We start from the raw sequence: 15,592 nt of genomic DNA on the forward strand, positions 1-15,592 counted from the left end.
TTGGGGGAAACATGGTATTTAAAAAGGAATCAAGGAATACTAAAGAAAAATTGTGGGTCAGTTAATCTCACACCTGTTCTGGAGAGGAATGATTGCAAGTAGTGTTAGAATTTTTTTTTAAAATGTGGGCGACTTACTGAAAATGAGTCAGCATGACTTTCAGAAAGATTAGTCTTTTTCACTGATTTTCTAAACTATTTTAGGATGTATGCAAGTGTGTGAACAAGGTTTTACCTGGATTATAAATAAAGTCTTTTGTACAGAATTATTGTGAGCAAGTTTGGTAGTGATAACATGTTTATGAGTAATAAAAATGGATTTTAAAGATTTATTTCCCAATATCTTTTTAATCTTATTTACATTAATAATAATAATAATAAATATTTATTTCTTAGCCGCACCCTCTCCCGAAGGACTCGGGGCGGCGTACAACAAAACATAGGAAATAAATATATTGACATACATATAACAAAACATATACCAAGACATATATACGACATATACAAGGAGGAGGTGAACTGAAGTACAAAGGGGTAAAGGGGTACCCACAGTGTGTAAATGGGCTTCAAAATGGCAAATGCACTTCAGTATAAATAGGTGTAAAATGAAATTGGCACACAAATCCAAACTTCACTTGTATATTTATTAGATCTTAGCTGACAGAGGCTGACAAGAGAATGGATCTTGATATTACAGTGGAGAGCTCAGTAAATAAATCAGTCTAATGTGAGCTGCTGTTAAAAAAAATGAGTGAATGAATTTCATGCATGGAATCATCAGGAAGAGAATTGAAAATAGAATTATTGATACATACAGTAAAGAGCAAAAAAATATCAGTCAATATGATAAAGGGAATGTCAGCAATTAAGAGTTATTTAGTTTGGAAGAAAAGGAGTAAGGGCAGACATGAGGGAAGTATATACATAGCAATAGCACTTACACTTATATACTGCTTCAGCCCATCTCTAAGCAGTTTACAGAGTCAGCATATTGCCTCCTGCAATCTGGGTCCTCATTTTACCCACCTCGGAAGGCTGAGTCAACCTTGAGCTCATAATAATTGAATTGCTGAACTGCTGGCATCTGGCAACCAGCAAAAGTCGCCTGCAGTACTGCATTCTAAGCACTGTGCCATCATATTCATGGTATAGATAAAATGGATAGTGATAATATTTTTCAACCTCTCTTACTATTTTAGGACTTAGGATCATTATTGAAACTAAATGAAGGTAGATTCAGAATAGAAGGAAAGCTTTTTTTTAATGGTACATAATTAAACTATGACATTTTCTGTTGTGGTAAGGGGAATAATCCGTTAAGAATGGATGCTTTTGTTAAAAAAAGATTTAATTACCTTATGTGACTTTTGGAGACGTAGCATGATGCCTGCATAAAACATATTCCTTCAATATGCATATTATGTGTCATGACATACTTTCTTTAATTTTACTGTGCTGGTATATCTGGTGCTTTTGTCTGATCTATTTCTTCATAAAACTTAATTTAGTTTTGAAGAAAGGATAAGTTTTCTATTGAACAAGTTCTTATAATTTAGCACTGACCTACTGTTAGTAAATTAAATGTGTAGAATATTTGCAACTATTTTTAAAAATTAAATTATATTAAGGAAGAATTAAAGCTGTATTGTTAAGCTTTTTATTTGAAAGAAGAATTGGGAGATGAAGGTAATAAAAATAAAAGCTATTTTGAGAAGCTAAAATAGAACACGAAATAAAGTATTACATGAGTTTGATAGACTTATCAGTTATGGAATGATATATTTTTTTAAAAAATAGTCATCATAAAAGAAAAAAGATGGAAATAAGCAAGCAAATGTAGGCCTCAGTTTGATCTTATAAAGTACTTTCCATTGGTTTGGGAACATTTTAAAAAGATAGAGGTAGCTAATCTCTCTGATAAATTGTCTCCTTTTTCCATTATCTTCTACCTAATATTGATAATAAAATGATTAAAAAATGACAAATCTGATAATAAATCTTGTGTAAAACAAGGTGGAGTTCTTGTTCAGTGTGGCTTGGTAATAAGACTATTGAACTACTACTTCCACCAAACCCATTTAAGAGTGCTGCTGCTGGGTCCCCCAGTAGTTAATGGTACAGAAAAAGACACACTGCATTGATTGATGTGTTGCAGGGTTGAATGCAATGCAATTGCAGAATCTAGCTGCATTAGCAGCTGCAGCTAGCGCAGCTCAGAATACCCCAAGTGGAACAACTGCACTCAACTCTTCCAATAGTCCATTAAGTGTGCTCACCAGTTCAGGTAAGGGAATTGTTTTATTTATTTATTTGCTGTTTGATTAATTAACCTATTTTTGCCTCTTTGCATATATAACAATAGGACCAGTTACTACGATTCAATTATTAAATCCTGCCCTAATGATAAATGTAATGATAAATAATTACAAAACACATGTTTATTATTGAAAAAACAAGGAAGTGGGTCCTTATGATTTGCTGAATAGTTATGTTTATACATGCATTCATATTCACAAGGACACAGAGAAAACTTAAATTTCACAAGAGGATATTTATTGTTTTGTAAATGTAATTGATCCATTTGTTCAATTACATTCTCCTGGATTTTCTTTGCAGATACTTTTTTTTTTTGAAAATTGAGATAGAATTTAGACACATTTGGTTTTTACAGTGGCAGTACTTGTACCTTATACATAGCTTGCTTTAATAATGCTCTTTGAACAAACAGTTGATCTCTCAGATAAATGTAGTAATGGTTTATTTTCATTTAAGTTTTTAATTTGAACATCTCAGAAGTGGATGGGGCAGAAAAACTTACCAAGGATAAGCCCTATAATCACAAATGAGGCATCTCTACAAATTTTCACATCATAAATCACAACAAAGCAGCAGCATACTTCTCTCAACTTGTGGCTTATTGCTGTAGAACAAGGATAATTTATTTCTAATCATATTTACATAACATGGAGCGAAAAGCAAGCCACACAATTGCTTGCTTTGATATTGGAAACTTTTGCCTGCTGACTAGAACTGAATGATAGTCATTTTAGATATGGAAGAAAATAAATGAAACTTAAGAAAACCACTAAAATTTAAAATTAAACCTGCCTGTGCTTGACCTTGCACCTCTTCTTAGATTTTGTTACTGGACTAAGAGTGTGGTATGTATACACATAATATGGAATAGGGTTAGTCACTGAGCCATCAGTATTTCGAAATGGCAAAAGAGAAAGAATACTGTAGCTTCACTCATTCTGTTTAAATAGTAAGAAATTCAGTTGAGAGTTAGTAAGGAGCAAATGATTCCAGCTTTCTGGATGAGCATGGATACTACATGGATACTCCAGGGGTTTTTTCTTCCGTTGCAATTTACATCTAGGCAAAAAAATAGAAGGATTGCTTCTGAATGTTGGTAAAAACTCTTGCTATTTCTTACCTGACTCATACTTTACACAAAAGAAGACGCTGAGACTCTAGAAAGAGTCCAGAGAAGAGGAACAAGAATGATTAGGGGACTGAAGCTAAAACATACAAAGAACAGTTGCTGAAATGGCGTGTGTCTAGTTTAGTGAAAAGAAGGATTGGGGTGAAATGGTAGCAGTGTTCCAATATCTCAGGAGTTGCCACAAAGATGAGGGAGTCAAGCTATTCTTCAAAGCACCTGAGGCCAGGACCTTGAATGGGCTTTATTTAGGCCTTTCGGAGGTCGTACTGTCATTTTGATAGTGTTAGAAGTTGTTGATGATGATTTAACTCTCTCATTTTAATAGCAGGTTCGTCACCCAGTTCCAGTAGTAGTTCCTCAGTAAATCCAATGGCTTCTCTTGGAGCGCTGCAAACACTGGCAGGGGCTACTGCAGGCCTGAATGTTGGCTCTTTAGCAGGCAAGTTCAGAGCATTGTAAGAAAAAGTCAGAATCCATCTTTGCTTCAAGCCCATGTCTCAATTTCCCTCACTTGATCAATTTTCTTACTTGAAACCTTGTTGTAACAATGATAATTATTCATTATTTTCTGTACAGGAATGGCAGCCTTAAACGGAGGGCTAGGCAGCGGTGGCCTTTCAAATGGCACAGGGAGCACAATGGAGGCCCTAACTCAGGCATACTCTGGGATTCAGCAATATGCTGCTGCTGCATTGCCCACACTTTATAACCAGAGTCTTTTAACACAGCAAAGTATTGGGGCAGCAGGAAGTCAGAAGGAAGGTAGGTAGAGGTTTCTGAAAGTTTGTTCTTTAGCTATGTCGTACTGAGCTCTAGATGTTATGCTATACTCAAAACGTTCTTCTCCAGTGATACAGAATCCGAAGTTACAGATAAAAGACGGGATGTATAGACATTTTATAGTGCATTTTGCAGACATTTTTACAGAGTATTCTGGCTACTCTGAAACATCTAATTCTAAAATTCTGTTTAGTTTTATCTTTCACCCAACCAAGAAATTCATTTTTAAAATCAATATATACAGTATGTTATTTTTAATATTTCCAGACATATTTTTGGACTGTCATTAATTATTTCTTATTTATGAGAAAGTACATAGTGGGTTTTGCATACAGTATCCTTAATCTGTACAATTGTTTTGCAAGTTATTGGCCAGTGCTATTAACTATTGCAAATTGGAGGATTGAAATTAGCAAAATCTTGGTTTAGGGGGGGGGGGGAATGGATAACATTGTACTATGGATCATATATTTATTGTTTTTGTGTCACATTTTAAATACATGACAACCTTATTGAAACATTAATCTGAAGGTGTAGCCTTTAAAATGGAAAGTGTGATGGAGCTTTGCAACTGGCTCCATCCTTCTTTTGAATTGTATTAAGGAAGTACAGCCTGATCATTTTATTCAACTTTAGAGCATCACAACTTCCTGAACTGGGTAGAAAGTGCCTATGTATTTAATTATCAAGATTTGTTTCTATGTTTCTGTTCTTTGACTGAAACTACAAATAATGATCCTTTATTTTTTTAAGTATTTTTTATTTTTACTCTATTGCTACTGTTGTTATCTAGATATCATTTTTAACATTGCAAGATAATTGATTCCTGGAGACAGATTTTTCAGTAATAGTTTTGACAGTAATAGTTTTGACTGTTAAATGTGTTTTACTTATCCTTTATTTTCTGTATTAAAATCCAAGACTGGTTTTAATTTCTACTGGTTTTAATTTCTTTCTAAATGAATATTTTAAAGGTCCAGAAGGAGCCAATCTGTTCATCTACCATCTTCCCCAAGAATTTGGGGACCAAGACCTGCTACAGATGTTCATGCCTTTTGGGAACGTTGTCTCTGCCAAGGTTTTCATTGACAAGCAGACCAATCTGAGCAAATGTTTTGGTATGTTCTGTTACATTGTTTTTTGTACAAGAGAAGGATATTCATATCAGAGCAGTTGTTTGGAAGGTTTGTCCCACCATCTTCCTCTAGTTCTTTCTCTCATCTTCTCCCCTCAGAAAAGAACAACTAACTGATGTATAATGAACTGGTATAGAAACTTTTATTGTGAAACATTTAAGTCAGTAAGTTGCTGCTCTGCAACTAATTATATGTAAGCAAAAAATTGGTAAATAAGAAAGCAACGTGACTCAACTTAAAAGTAGTGTTAGCATGATTGCTCAGTCATATATTTAGCAATTGAGCTCACTAAAAATTTCAGGTTTGGATGGCATCTGAAATATTCTAGCTCCTCTTTTCCAAGACATTTATCAGTAGCAGAATTGGCAGTTGCAGATTATAGCGCTAAAAAGACTCTAACATCTGCTTGTATGTTTGAGTTGAGTAGGGAATTGTATTTTTTAAAGTCCTACTCCATTTCATACGCTTTATCTGTAGTTACACTAAAAGTTAAGAGTGGCTTTGTATTTTTTAAAAAAGGATGTTGTGATGGTGGTGATAATGATAAATATTCATATTCTTATCCTCTAACTGCACTTAACTGTGAGTTTTTCTTTTCTTAGGTTTTGTAAGTTATGACAATCCCGTCTCTGCACAAGCTGCCATCCAGTCAATGAATGGATTTCAAATTGGCATGAAGCGACTGAAAGTACAGCTCAAGCGCTCTAAGAATGACAGCAAGCCATATTGAGTGCCCCTCCCCCTGGAACTGGAGTGAGAAGGATCTTCTGGTAAGTTGGGGAGGAGCCCACTTAGGGATTCAAAAACTCTTTAAGGCTGTATTTTTACAGTCTCGGAAGCTGATTGATACCATTCTGTCTGGCACATCTTCCCCTGAAGACTCAGCTGCAGCCTCTACTGGGAATTCTGCGGATGGAGGACACCTTTGTGCTTTTGTTTCCAGTGTTTTACTTTGGAGCTTAGGTGCCATATCACTAATTTTTTTTAAAAAAAAAAAGTTTGCTGTGTTTGTAACTGTGTTTTTGAGAAGGACCAATGCCAGCCACCTTGGAGAGGAAAGGAAAATAGTAAGTGCAATTGGAAGTGACACTGCATGACTTAGATTTGAGGAGACCCCAATGATACTCATGAAAAGGGGAAGCAGGAACCTGAATCCAAATCATGTGGTGGTTGGTTAATGAACAACCCCCAAGGAGCTTTGCCAAGCTATTTGCTAGGTTTATTTAGTAAATGCCTTATGTGAGAACTGTATACAGAATCAGTCAGTTGGAGGATAATAGTTGGGCAAAAATATTCATGTGGTAAAGGAAAAATGCAGTAATTATAATGCTAAAATACATTTGTATAGTGCAATGTGTGTGGTTGCAGCTTACAAAAGTATCCAGTGATGTTTTTTGATCAGCTGTTTACACTTTGGACAGAACAACCTTTTTTAAAATTGGATAATATGAATTAGTGTTTCAATTTCTTGGAAACTACACTTGAAGTTAGTTGGTTTAATGAAGTTATCTACACTTTAGGCTGTAATTCAGGAATTCCTGGATTTAATTTACAATCTTACTACAAATCCAATGTCTCATGATGAAATTTGTTCTTCCCCTGTTCTAGAACTTGTACATAAAGAAATGGTGCTCATAAAGTACAAGTTAAAGTCTCCTTAGTGTTAAACTGACAGATGGTTTTAAAATGAGCTCATATTGCTCTGATTTCTAGCATTCACTCCCCCCCCCCCCCCCCCAACTTTGTACAAGTGTATGTCAGAATAATACTGGCCCAAATATTTTTTCTTGTTTCTTATATAGATTTATTTTTCACAAAAATTGTCATCTTGTTATACAACAGTTTTCTTTTGAGCGTGTGCCAGTGCAAAAAAGACTAAATTCAAAGGACTGAATCTGTGCAGAATTTTGATCTGGTCTACATATTGCCTGATCCCAGTGCCTAATAATTAAAAGTCAGGTTTCTTCCCCTTCTAATACACATCCTTTTTTTCACATGGGTGTAACTGCCAAAAGCATTACATTTTTATACACACTACACCTGAATCCAAAGGGAATTTTTAACAGTATGAGTTTGAGCCATGATGGGAAGTTATGTAAAATCTAGCCCTGAGGCTAGAAAAAGCTAGTCCTATTGTTAGGAAAGTTTACAGTGTTATATATAGATTCAATGTATTGCTACTTTTTGAATATGCTCTTTCTCATTTGTTAAAACATTTTCACAGCACGCCAGTCAACCCATCAATTTTGTATTTAGAAACAAGACATTTTAGGGGAGGATGAAAAAAAAATAGTTCCAAGGAAGATCCCAAAGCTCATCAAGTTGGAAATGCCATTGGATAAGATAAAACTCAATAGGATAGTCAGGCATTTACTAGGGACTGGGTCCCCTTGTTTACTAAAATTGAGGCATTATAATTTGCATAAGGCCACCCATCTGTGATTCAAGTTTTCCTGATGAATTTGGAATCTCACTGTAGATTTATAATTTGATGAATAGCATAGTAAAGATTAAACAGAATTTATTTTAAAAGCATATACAATGGTGATAAAAAGGTTGAATGGTCAAATTGCCAAATTTTCCATTTGTGCTGGCATGTGGTATCCTTTAGTGTTGAATATTTGGGGTCTAATTTAAAAGCATTTGCATACACTTAGATAACTGTATACCATTTGAAGTTTGTGCACTAGGAGAAGTTGTATCCTGATATTATGAGGATGGGGGAGTGTTGGAGTGCTGGGGGTCCCAGAATTGTCAAGGGATTTTTTAAATAAAAATATACTTTCAGGAAAAAAAAGAGGTCATGGTTGGGAGCAATTGCTCCAGTTGCAACCTGATATAACCAAGAATGTTGTTTCTATTTTTATAGAAGTTTTATACTGCTCCAGGGTGGAGAATATTTATTATCTAAATTATTTCACTGGATAAGACCAGGGTTTTGCATAATCCTGAATGTGATTGTGTAACGCATACATAAACAATGTGCATGAATGAAACTACTGACTTTCAGTGGCCTGTTTGTAACTAGGCAAACTGCTAAATAGGATAAGAATTAATGCTGTGAACCAGTGGAGGAGGAAAGCTGTGCTCAATTTTTGCTATAGTCACTCCTCCCAGTACTACTACTCTTCTCAGTCACTATTATAGCTTTTCTAAATACTTTGTCGCTATTTATTCAATGTCCATATACTTTGTAAGTTTTCTGTATGCTTCCATCATGACAGCTATGGGGCAACTTTCCTCCCGTTGAACTAGCAACACAATATTTGTGTTATGCTTATCCTATAATGTTTCCTTTCATAAGTATGATCAATGCAAGTGTCCTAATTCTACTGTCAGAGTTACCAAAGTTAAGAATGCAGGTTAAATTCTAAAAGAGATCTTTGGAATAGATTGGCAGAATTCTTGTGCCTTTAGTGGTGCTGTTCTGAATGATTTAAGATAGAATGCTTCAACCAAAATACTTGTTTCTCCTAAATTTCCCTTGATCTGGCCACACAAATGCTTTTCAGAACAAATAATGAAGATTTGTTTCCCAGGGAGATTCCTACTTGGCAAGAAAATGAATCTGGTTTATACAAGGATACATATAGATTCCCCTTTGGAGTTTTGCTTCTACATATCATTTTTATAGCTTATTACTTGGTCTGCTCCCTCTGCCCAATCTTTGGCAAAAAAAAAATCACCGAAGCCGATCAAATTGGAACATAATCATTTAGTTACTTGATATCATAATTACTTATATACACATCCTCAGATTAAAATGTTGAGTTTGGTAATACACACGCAGAAGGCAGAAATTGGTAAAGAAGTTTCAGTTATACTGAAAATTATATTGAGCAGTATTTGCATTCATGAAGCAAATTTTTTGCAACACCAGAGCCTTAGTATTATTGGGGGAGAGGGTGGATATCTTTAAAATAAAGAAGTAGACATCATGGTTTTGCATGTAGCTTTTTACCTATGTATTTTGTTAATTCACATGAATGGATAGATTCTGGGAAAGAGAAAATATTGTATTGAGAGTTTGGGGTGTGTATTTTATGATAAAAATAATTTTAAACACTCATATTTTAATTCAGCAATTTAACTTTTGTAAACACACACACACACCAAGGGAAGGAGCAAATGCAATCTTTGCTGGTTCCTTAATTCAAACATATTTAGGCAATTGCACACACCAAGAAAAGATACTGCTTCTTAAAAGAGCAGTTGACAAGTAGAGAGGGGTGCCCAAGCCAGATCTTTGCCATCTTTGGACATGAACGCTGCACATCTCTAGTTGGATCAAAGGTTTTTCTGCCAGTGGGAGCCTTCTTGGGTTCATTAAGGATACTCCAGGGGAAGTGACTTTACTAATGTACTTCTCTTAGTATTACTATCAATTTTATCCAATGAATTCCCCAATCCTAGGACATACAGGGGTATAGGGAATTAGAAAGAGGAAAAAGAGTTAACAAGGATTAATTCCTCCCTTGTTTCAGCTGAAGAAGGGTTGCCCTAGATCCAAAACGTGAACTAACGGAAGGATGGTTTGTTTAAAGATCACTCATTTTGATTCCAAGCCAGTGTTGTTTTTAAGTAAGTTTAAAATTAAATAACATTGTGTAGCTTGACATTTGTTAGAAAAAGTAAATTGCATTCACACAAATGTGTACTTCATTTGTACTATTCAGCTGAAATAGGTCTCTGTATTAAAATCAAAATGTTGTAACATGCATTTATTATAATTAGGATGGAAGTGAGGGCAAAGCTAAGAACGATAGTACTTTTTCCACTATTCGTATGCTGCTTCAGACATTTGCTTATGAACACTATGTTAAGAGAATGCTTAAATGTGTTTGTCATTGATATTTAGCCCTCTTGTGTTGTGATCCTGTTAAGAGATTCTGTCGCTTTGAAAATCTCTTACAAGTCTCTGCAGATAAAAAAACCCTTCCTTTCAAAACTGGCAGAGGTGACTGTAGAACTTTTGAGAGTCCAGAATTCCTCCTCACAGAATCAAAGAGTAACATTTACATATTGAAAAGAGTTGCAAAGGAGGGTGGTGGATTTTTTTGCAAGTACCATAGTAAAAAGGGCTCGGCTGCAGCAAGTCTTAACTTGCAGTGAAGTCTTAATTCTTTCCTTTCTGTGGGGGCATCAGTTTTACTCACACAGTAAACGTGTTTCATGTCATTGTAATGCCAGAATCTACATACATGTACGTACATACACACACACATGAGTTTCTATTGCCTAAGTATGGTAAGAAGAAGAAAGTGTTAAACTACCAGTGCCCAGTTGCCCAGTGATCTCTGCTTTGTCTCCCACCTGTTATGTGAACTGTCCCACAATTACATTTTATGAAGTCAAGTTCTCATGGAAGGGATGGGTGCTACCTTCCTCATGAAGACATAGCAGGAACACTGACTTAGAGCTGTGTTGAATGCGCAGCTGTATGCCACTAAGTCAGAGTCCATTCTGTAGCCAGAGTCTAAAGGGAATCCCAGGCCTCTGTTCCATTTAATTTCTGACAATTTTTACATTTATTTGGTGTCTTATGCACTTCAACTTTTACTTGTTCATTGTTGGCATGTGCTGCCCTTCCTTGTCAACTCCCCCCCCCCTCCCCAAGAGGTCTCATTGTACAGTGCCCATTCCTGTTTCACTCTCTTCTCTCTTTCTCTCTCTGTTTGGATGTACTGTTCTGTGTAACTCAGTAGGTCTCCTTCTTTCTGGTTTGTTTTTTTCTAGATTCCTGCCGTTTGTTCATCGTTGTGCCTAAAGCATGTCGATGTGGCGTTCAAGTACATCGTCCAAATCCTTGTCTCTTCAGCTTCTCTGATGCTTGAACTCTCACCCTTTGACCTTGTGTTGACTTTTGATGCTGATGTGTATTTTTATTATGTTTGTTTCTTCTTTTTTTCTTTCCTTTTTTTTTTTTTTTTGTGCTGCCAAATTGGTTTTGCTAGAAAGACTGCTGATGGGGAATATTTAAACTTGCATTTGAATATAAAAGAATTCTATTTTTCTAGAACTTCATAAGATAACCACTTGATTTTGTGATTCTGATTCTTTGTAATTGTCTTCAGAGCAGCCTTGCTAGCATACCTCGTGGAGTATTTGTATTTCTGTGAACATACAGCCAATCACTTTCTAGGCTTAGTTTTTTTCTGTGTGCTTAGTTTCAACAAAAAATCTTCGAAGGAAAAAGTAAAAGGATGCAACTCAAAGCTTTCAGGAGGCTTCTGGTCACATTTTGCTGAACCTACTTGGCCATGCTTGCGGAGAGAGCATGTGTTTATTGACTTGAGTAGCTTCAGCAGAAAACACTTGAACTACACTTTTTCCTGATTGTAGCTGCATTTTTGCCCTGGCACTTAACTGCTTTTTCCTCCCTGTGTGATTATCAGCCTTTGTCTGCGGTGAGAATTTAATCAAAGTTGGTGTTGTATTTTGTTAAACCTTTGCATGCTTAGTTTTTTGTAACTACAATCTCCTCAGCAAAATGTGAGTTTTTGTTTTTGTTTTGTTTTTCTTTTAAAATTTCAAATAATGCCCCTGTAAACGTTTTGCATGTTTCCTGCTGTGTTCTTCACAATCCTGTATATATATATACACCCTTCACCTCTGTTTTCTATAGTTGGTGCAAAAACTGAGCAATTTATTAGGTTTCAAAGCTGTCCTATTTTGGATGCCAGACTTGTGATCATATGTCATGTAAGGACATCTCCTGTGCATTTAGACTGCTTTACACAGTATCTGCACCTTGCTCTATTATCACAGCTATGGAAAGGTCTCAGGGGCTTGATTGCACTGTTCAGATGGTCATGGTGGCAGCGGCAGGGATACAAGTTTAACAGAAAGATGTGGGATGTTCGTGTAATACTGCTTCTGAAATCCAACGGAGCTCAGGCTCTTTTGGGGTAGCCTTAATTTGTACCTCTTGTTTAATACGCGACTTGCTTTGTGAAATTTTAACACCAGTAACTCTCAGTGAATGGAAGCTTGATTGCTCTCCAGTTCTTACACTTGAAATAGCATGTCGCATATATCCCATGGAAGGAATCTGTAAGCCTAGGCACAAAACTGCTGGCTCTTTCTCCAAGTGACAAGCACAATATAACAGCACGTTGGCTGTTACCTGAACAGGGTACCAACCCCGGCTCCTTTTCTCAGGGGCCTTAGCTGGGGGAATCTCCTCTGTGGAGATTTTTTTTTTTTAAGTTTTGTTCTTTAATTGGGTTAGGAGACATGCAGTTTTCTTTTTTTTTTCTTTTTCTGGCCTGATGAAGAAATAGGACAGATTATCCTTCTCTGGGAAACATGCTTCAGCTTTGCTGCACGTATGATCTGCTTTAGAAGCTGAGATATAGTCCGGGGGCTTCACAGCACCTGAAAAAAGTCCTGTGGTAAGGACTAAGCACAAGGGGCAACGGGGTGGAGGAGAAGCTATGAAGGAATTTTAACAGGAGGAAGGAATGTGAAACAAAACATTTGGAGAGTAGAAACATGTAAGAGACCTATCTAGGCCTTAGGAAGCTTTCACTCTATTGTTGGCAAAAAACCAGCTGCCAACTCTCTTGCTGGTTGGGTAATCTCTCTCTGTATTTGTTCTTCTCTCAACCTGGTGATCAGCATCTCTAAGGATGAGAGTGACTTGAAAGGGGATATATCATTGCATTATTCGGGGTACAGCTGTGACATGATTGACCTTAGGCTCACAGTCACAATGCACAGGGGTGTCTGATGGCAGGGAAGTCAAGGCCTTGCAGTGTATTAATTTTGCCAATACATTTCTTTATAATGCGCATACAGTTTCATGAGAAACTCTGGAGAATCCTGTGGTAAAAAAAAAAAAATCTCTGGAGAAAACCAAAATGCCAAACATTAGATGTTCCTTTCCTTTCTTTCCTTTGATTGTTTTAATAATTCTGTGGTGGTTTTAATGGATTTGAGACAGTAAAGCAGCAGCTGCCTTTTATTTCTAGCTGCTTTTTGTGAATAATTAAAAAAAAAAGAAAATTTACATTTTGGAAAAAAAAACCTGTGGGCTTTTTTATTGGTACAAACATTGTATTTAACACTAGGGGTTTTGTACAGTTTTTTGCCTTTTCTACTAGAAAACAATGTAAAGTGATTCACAAATGTGACAAGAAAACAAATTGCCACTATGACCAAATGTAGAATCTGTTCTGCAGTTTAACAGGATTTAATCAACTCAAAGTCGTGATTCTGTTGTAGCAATGCTTTTCTTTACCCTGTTTGAACTGTTCCTTTTTCTTGTTTGATTTGCAAAACAAAATGTCTTTTTTGTGTGAAATTGTGTTGTACTCTGTAGAAAATTATGGATTTTACTTTAGTGGTTAAAAAAGAAGCACATGTTGCTTTTCTGATCACGGAGTTTGTGTAGTGGATTTAAAAAAATGACAGTTTTGTTACAAGTTTGGAACGAGCGAGTATGTATTAAGGAATTTTCTTCCTTTTGTGTGTGGTTTCTTTTTGTCCCACTGGGGAACTTAAAGCTGTTTTAATTGCACAGACACACAGACAAGAAGTCATTTTGTATATGCCAAGTGTGGTATCTCCCTTTGTTTATTTGCTATTAAACTGTTTGAGAAGAAATTTCTGTGTCATCCTTGTATTTACTTACATAGAACAGGCAAATTGGTATATTGGTTTCCAGGTATTTACAAAAAGGGTTGCTTAGTCTAAACATGAGAAGATGGAATATATACATCATCTTTTCTGTCACTGGCATGCTGCTTCTCCAAATATAAAAGCTCACCTTTCCCCCCTCTCTTAATTTAAATTATTTTTCTGAGCATTTCACTTTAAGGTTTGGCTGGGCCAGGATCAGTTTCATCAAATATTTTTCTGGTAGGTAAATATACACATGAGGAATAGTTTATTATACAAAAGTGCTTCTCCATTCAGTTTTTTTCTGCTAAGTTTATCTTGTTTAAATTACCCTGGGAAAGCTGCCACATTTTTAAAGTATAAAGATAAACGGTATAGTCTTTTAGATTCTTTCTCCTAATTCCTGCAACTGTATTTGAATCTTGAGTGGCTTTGCAAAACGTCAACACTTTCTATTATAACTTCATTATAAGTAATTATATTGAATATAGATTATAATTATTTGTACTACAAACAAATCTTAAGGCCTATATTGCAGGGTGCATTTCTTCACATTGTTTTTACTTTTTACCTTATCAAATAAAAGAAGAAAAATCCTACAAGATAAGATTATGAGGTTTAGGTAGAAATTCATTTAAAAGTCAGCTAATTAGCATTCTTTCTTTTTTTTACTTTTACCTTCTAATAAGCACCAAATTCTACCACCTAATAAATACTAATAATTGTTTGGATTCTTTCTTAGATCAAGTTAAAATGAGAAATGTTTGTCCTTATAATAATTTTTTAATGATGTGCATGAACCATTTCTGATATATATACATTGTATTTCCTGCTAGAAATAATCCCTATAAATGATTTTGGAAATGTTTTAAATGGCTTAATTTCAAATGTATGCGGTGAGTATTTAGTCATCATTGTGCCCCTCTGTTGCACCATTACAAAATTCTGCATCACCTGTTTTGTGGTACATTAAACAACAAGATTGAAAAGCTATTTCGAAGTCATTTGTAAGCATGAGTGAAAAACTGAGGAAACACTTGAACAATCAATTTGACATTGATAAAAATATCATTATATTTCTTATATGTTAATACTAAAGTGAAACCAGTGTTGAATGAAGTTAACAATTGTGTAAGAAAGGCCTTTGCTTTGCTATTGGTTTCTTATTAACCCCCCCCCCCCCTACATGTTTAAAAATCTAAACCATAGACATGCTTCTAGATTTCCTGTGTTTAAATGAAAGGGGATGCTCAGGCAAAGCAAGAACGGGAACACAAGTCCCTTAAAATATAATCTGGTTATTAAATTCACCTTCATGATTTTTAATTCCAGCCTGATCTAGTAAGCTGTGCCATTCTTGAATTCTAATAATTTTTAAGAATTAAAAACTTGATTCCACTGAAATCCCAGCAACACTATTTAAGTATTTGTCATATCCTAAGATAAACCATATGGTTCAATTGGCATTAAGAATTTAGACAGGGATGTATCTGATTGGAAATTCGATCTCATACATTTTACAAATATTTACATAGCTACTAAATTCCATCTCTTCCCAAAGTTTTTTTTAGGTACAATTGCCCCCCCCCCCAAAAAAATTTATTATATAT

General features: G+C 35.5%; 1 protein-coding gene across 21 annotated transcripts in view; it reads left to right on the forward strand.

Moving 5' to 3' along the window:
* CELF1 (CUGBP Elav-like family member 1) overlaps positions 1-13,967 on the forward strand; it is a 52,514-nt gene extending 38,547 nt beyond the window's left edge. For 13 of the 21 annotated variants that reach the window (XM_081935035.1, XM_081935042.1, XM_081935028.1 and 10 more), the window contains 5 exons: positions 2,155-2,283; positions 3,770-3,883; positions 4,021-4,206; positions 5,199-5,342; positions 5,963-13,967. In XM_081935035.1, coding sequence (XP_081791161.1) covers positions 2,155-2,283; positions 3,770-3,883; positions 4,021-4,206; positions 5,199-5,342; positions 5,963-6,090 — 701 coding nt within the window. In that variant the 3' untranslated portion in view covers positions 6,091-13,967. The remainder of the gene's footprint in view (positions 1-2,154; positions 2,284-3,769; positions 3,884-4,020; positions 4,207-5,198; positions 5,343-5,962) is intronic. The other 8 variants (XM_081935025.1, XM_081935029.1, XM_081935027.1 and 5 more) reach the window with 2 other exon arrangements.
* The last annotated feature ends 1,625 nt before the right edge of the window (positions 13,968-15,592 follow it).

This window comes from Natrix helvetica (assembly GCF_964273705.1).
Source record: "Natrix helvetica genome assembly, chromosome: 1".
Classification (NCBI taxonomy): domain Eukaryota; kingdom Metazoa; phylum Chordata; class Lepidosauria; order Squamata; family Natricidae; genus Natrix; species Natrix helvetica.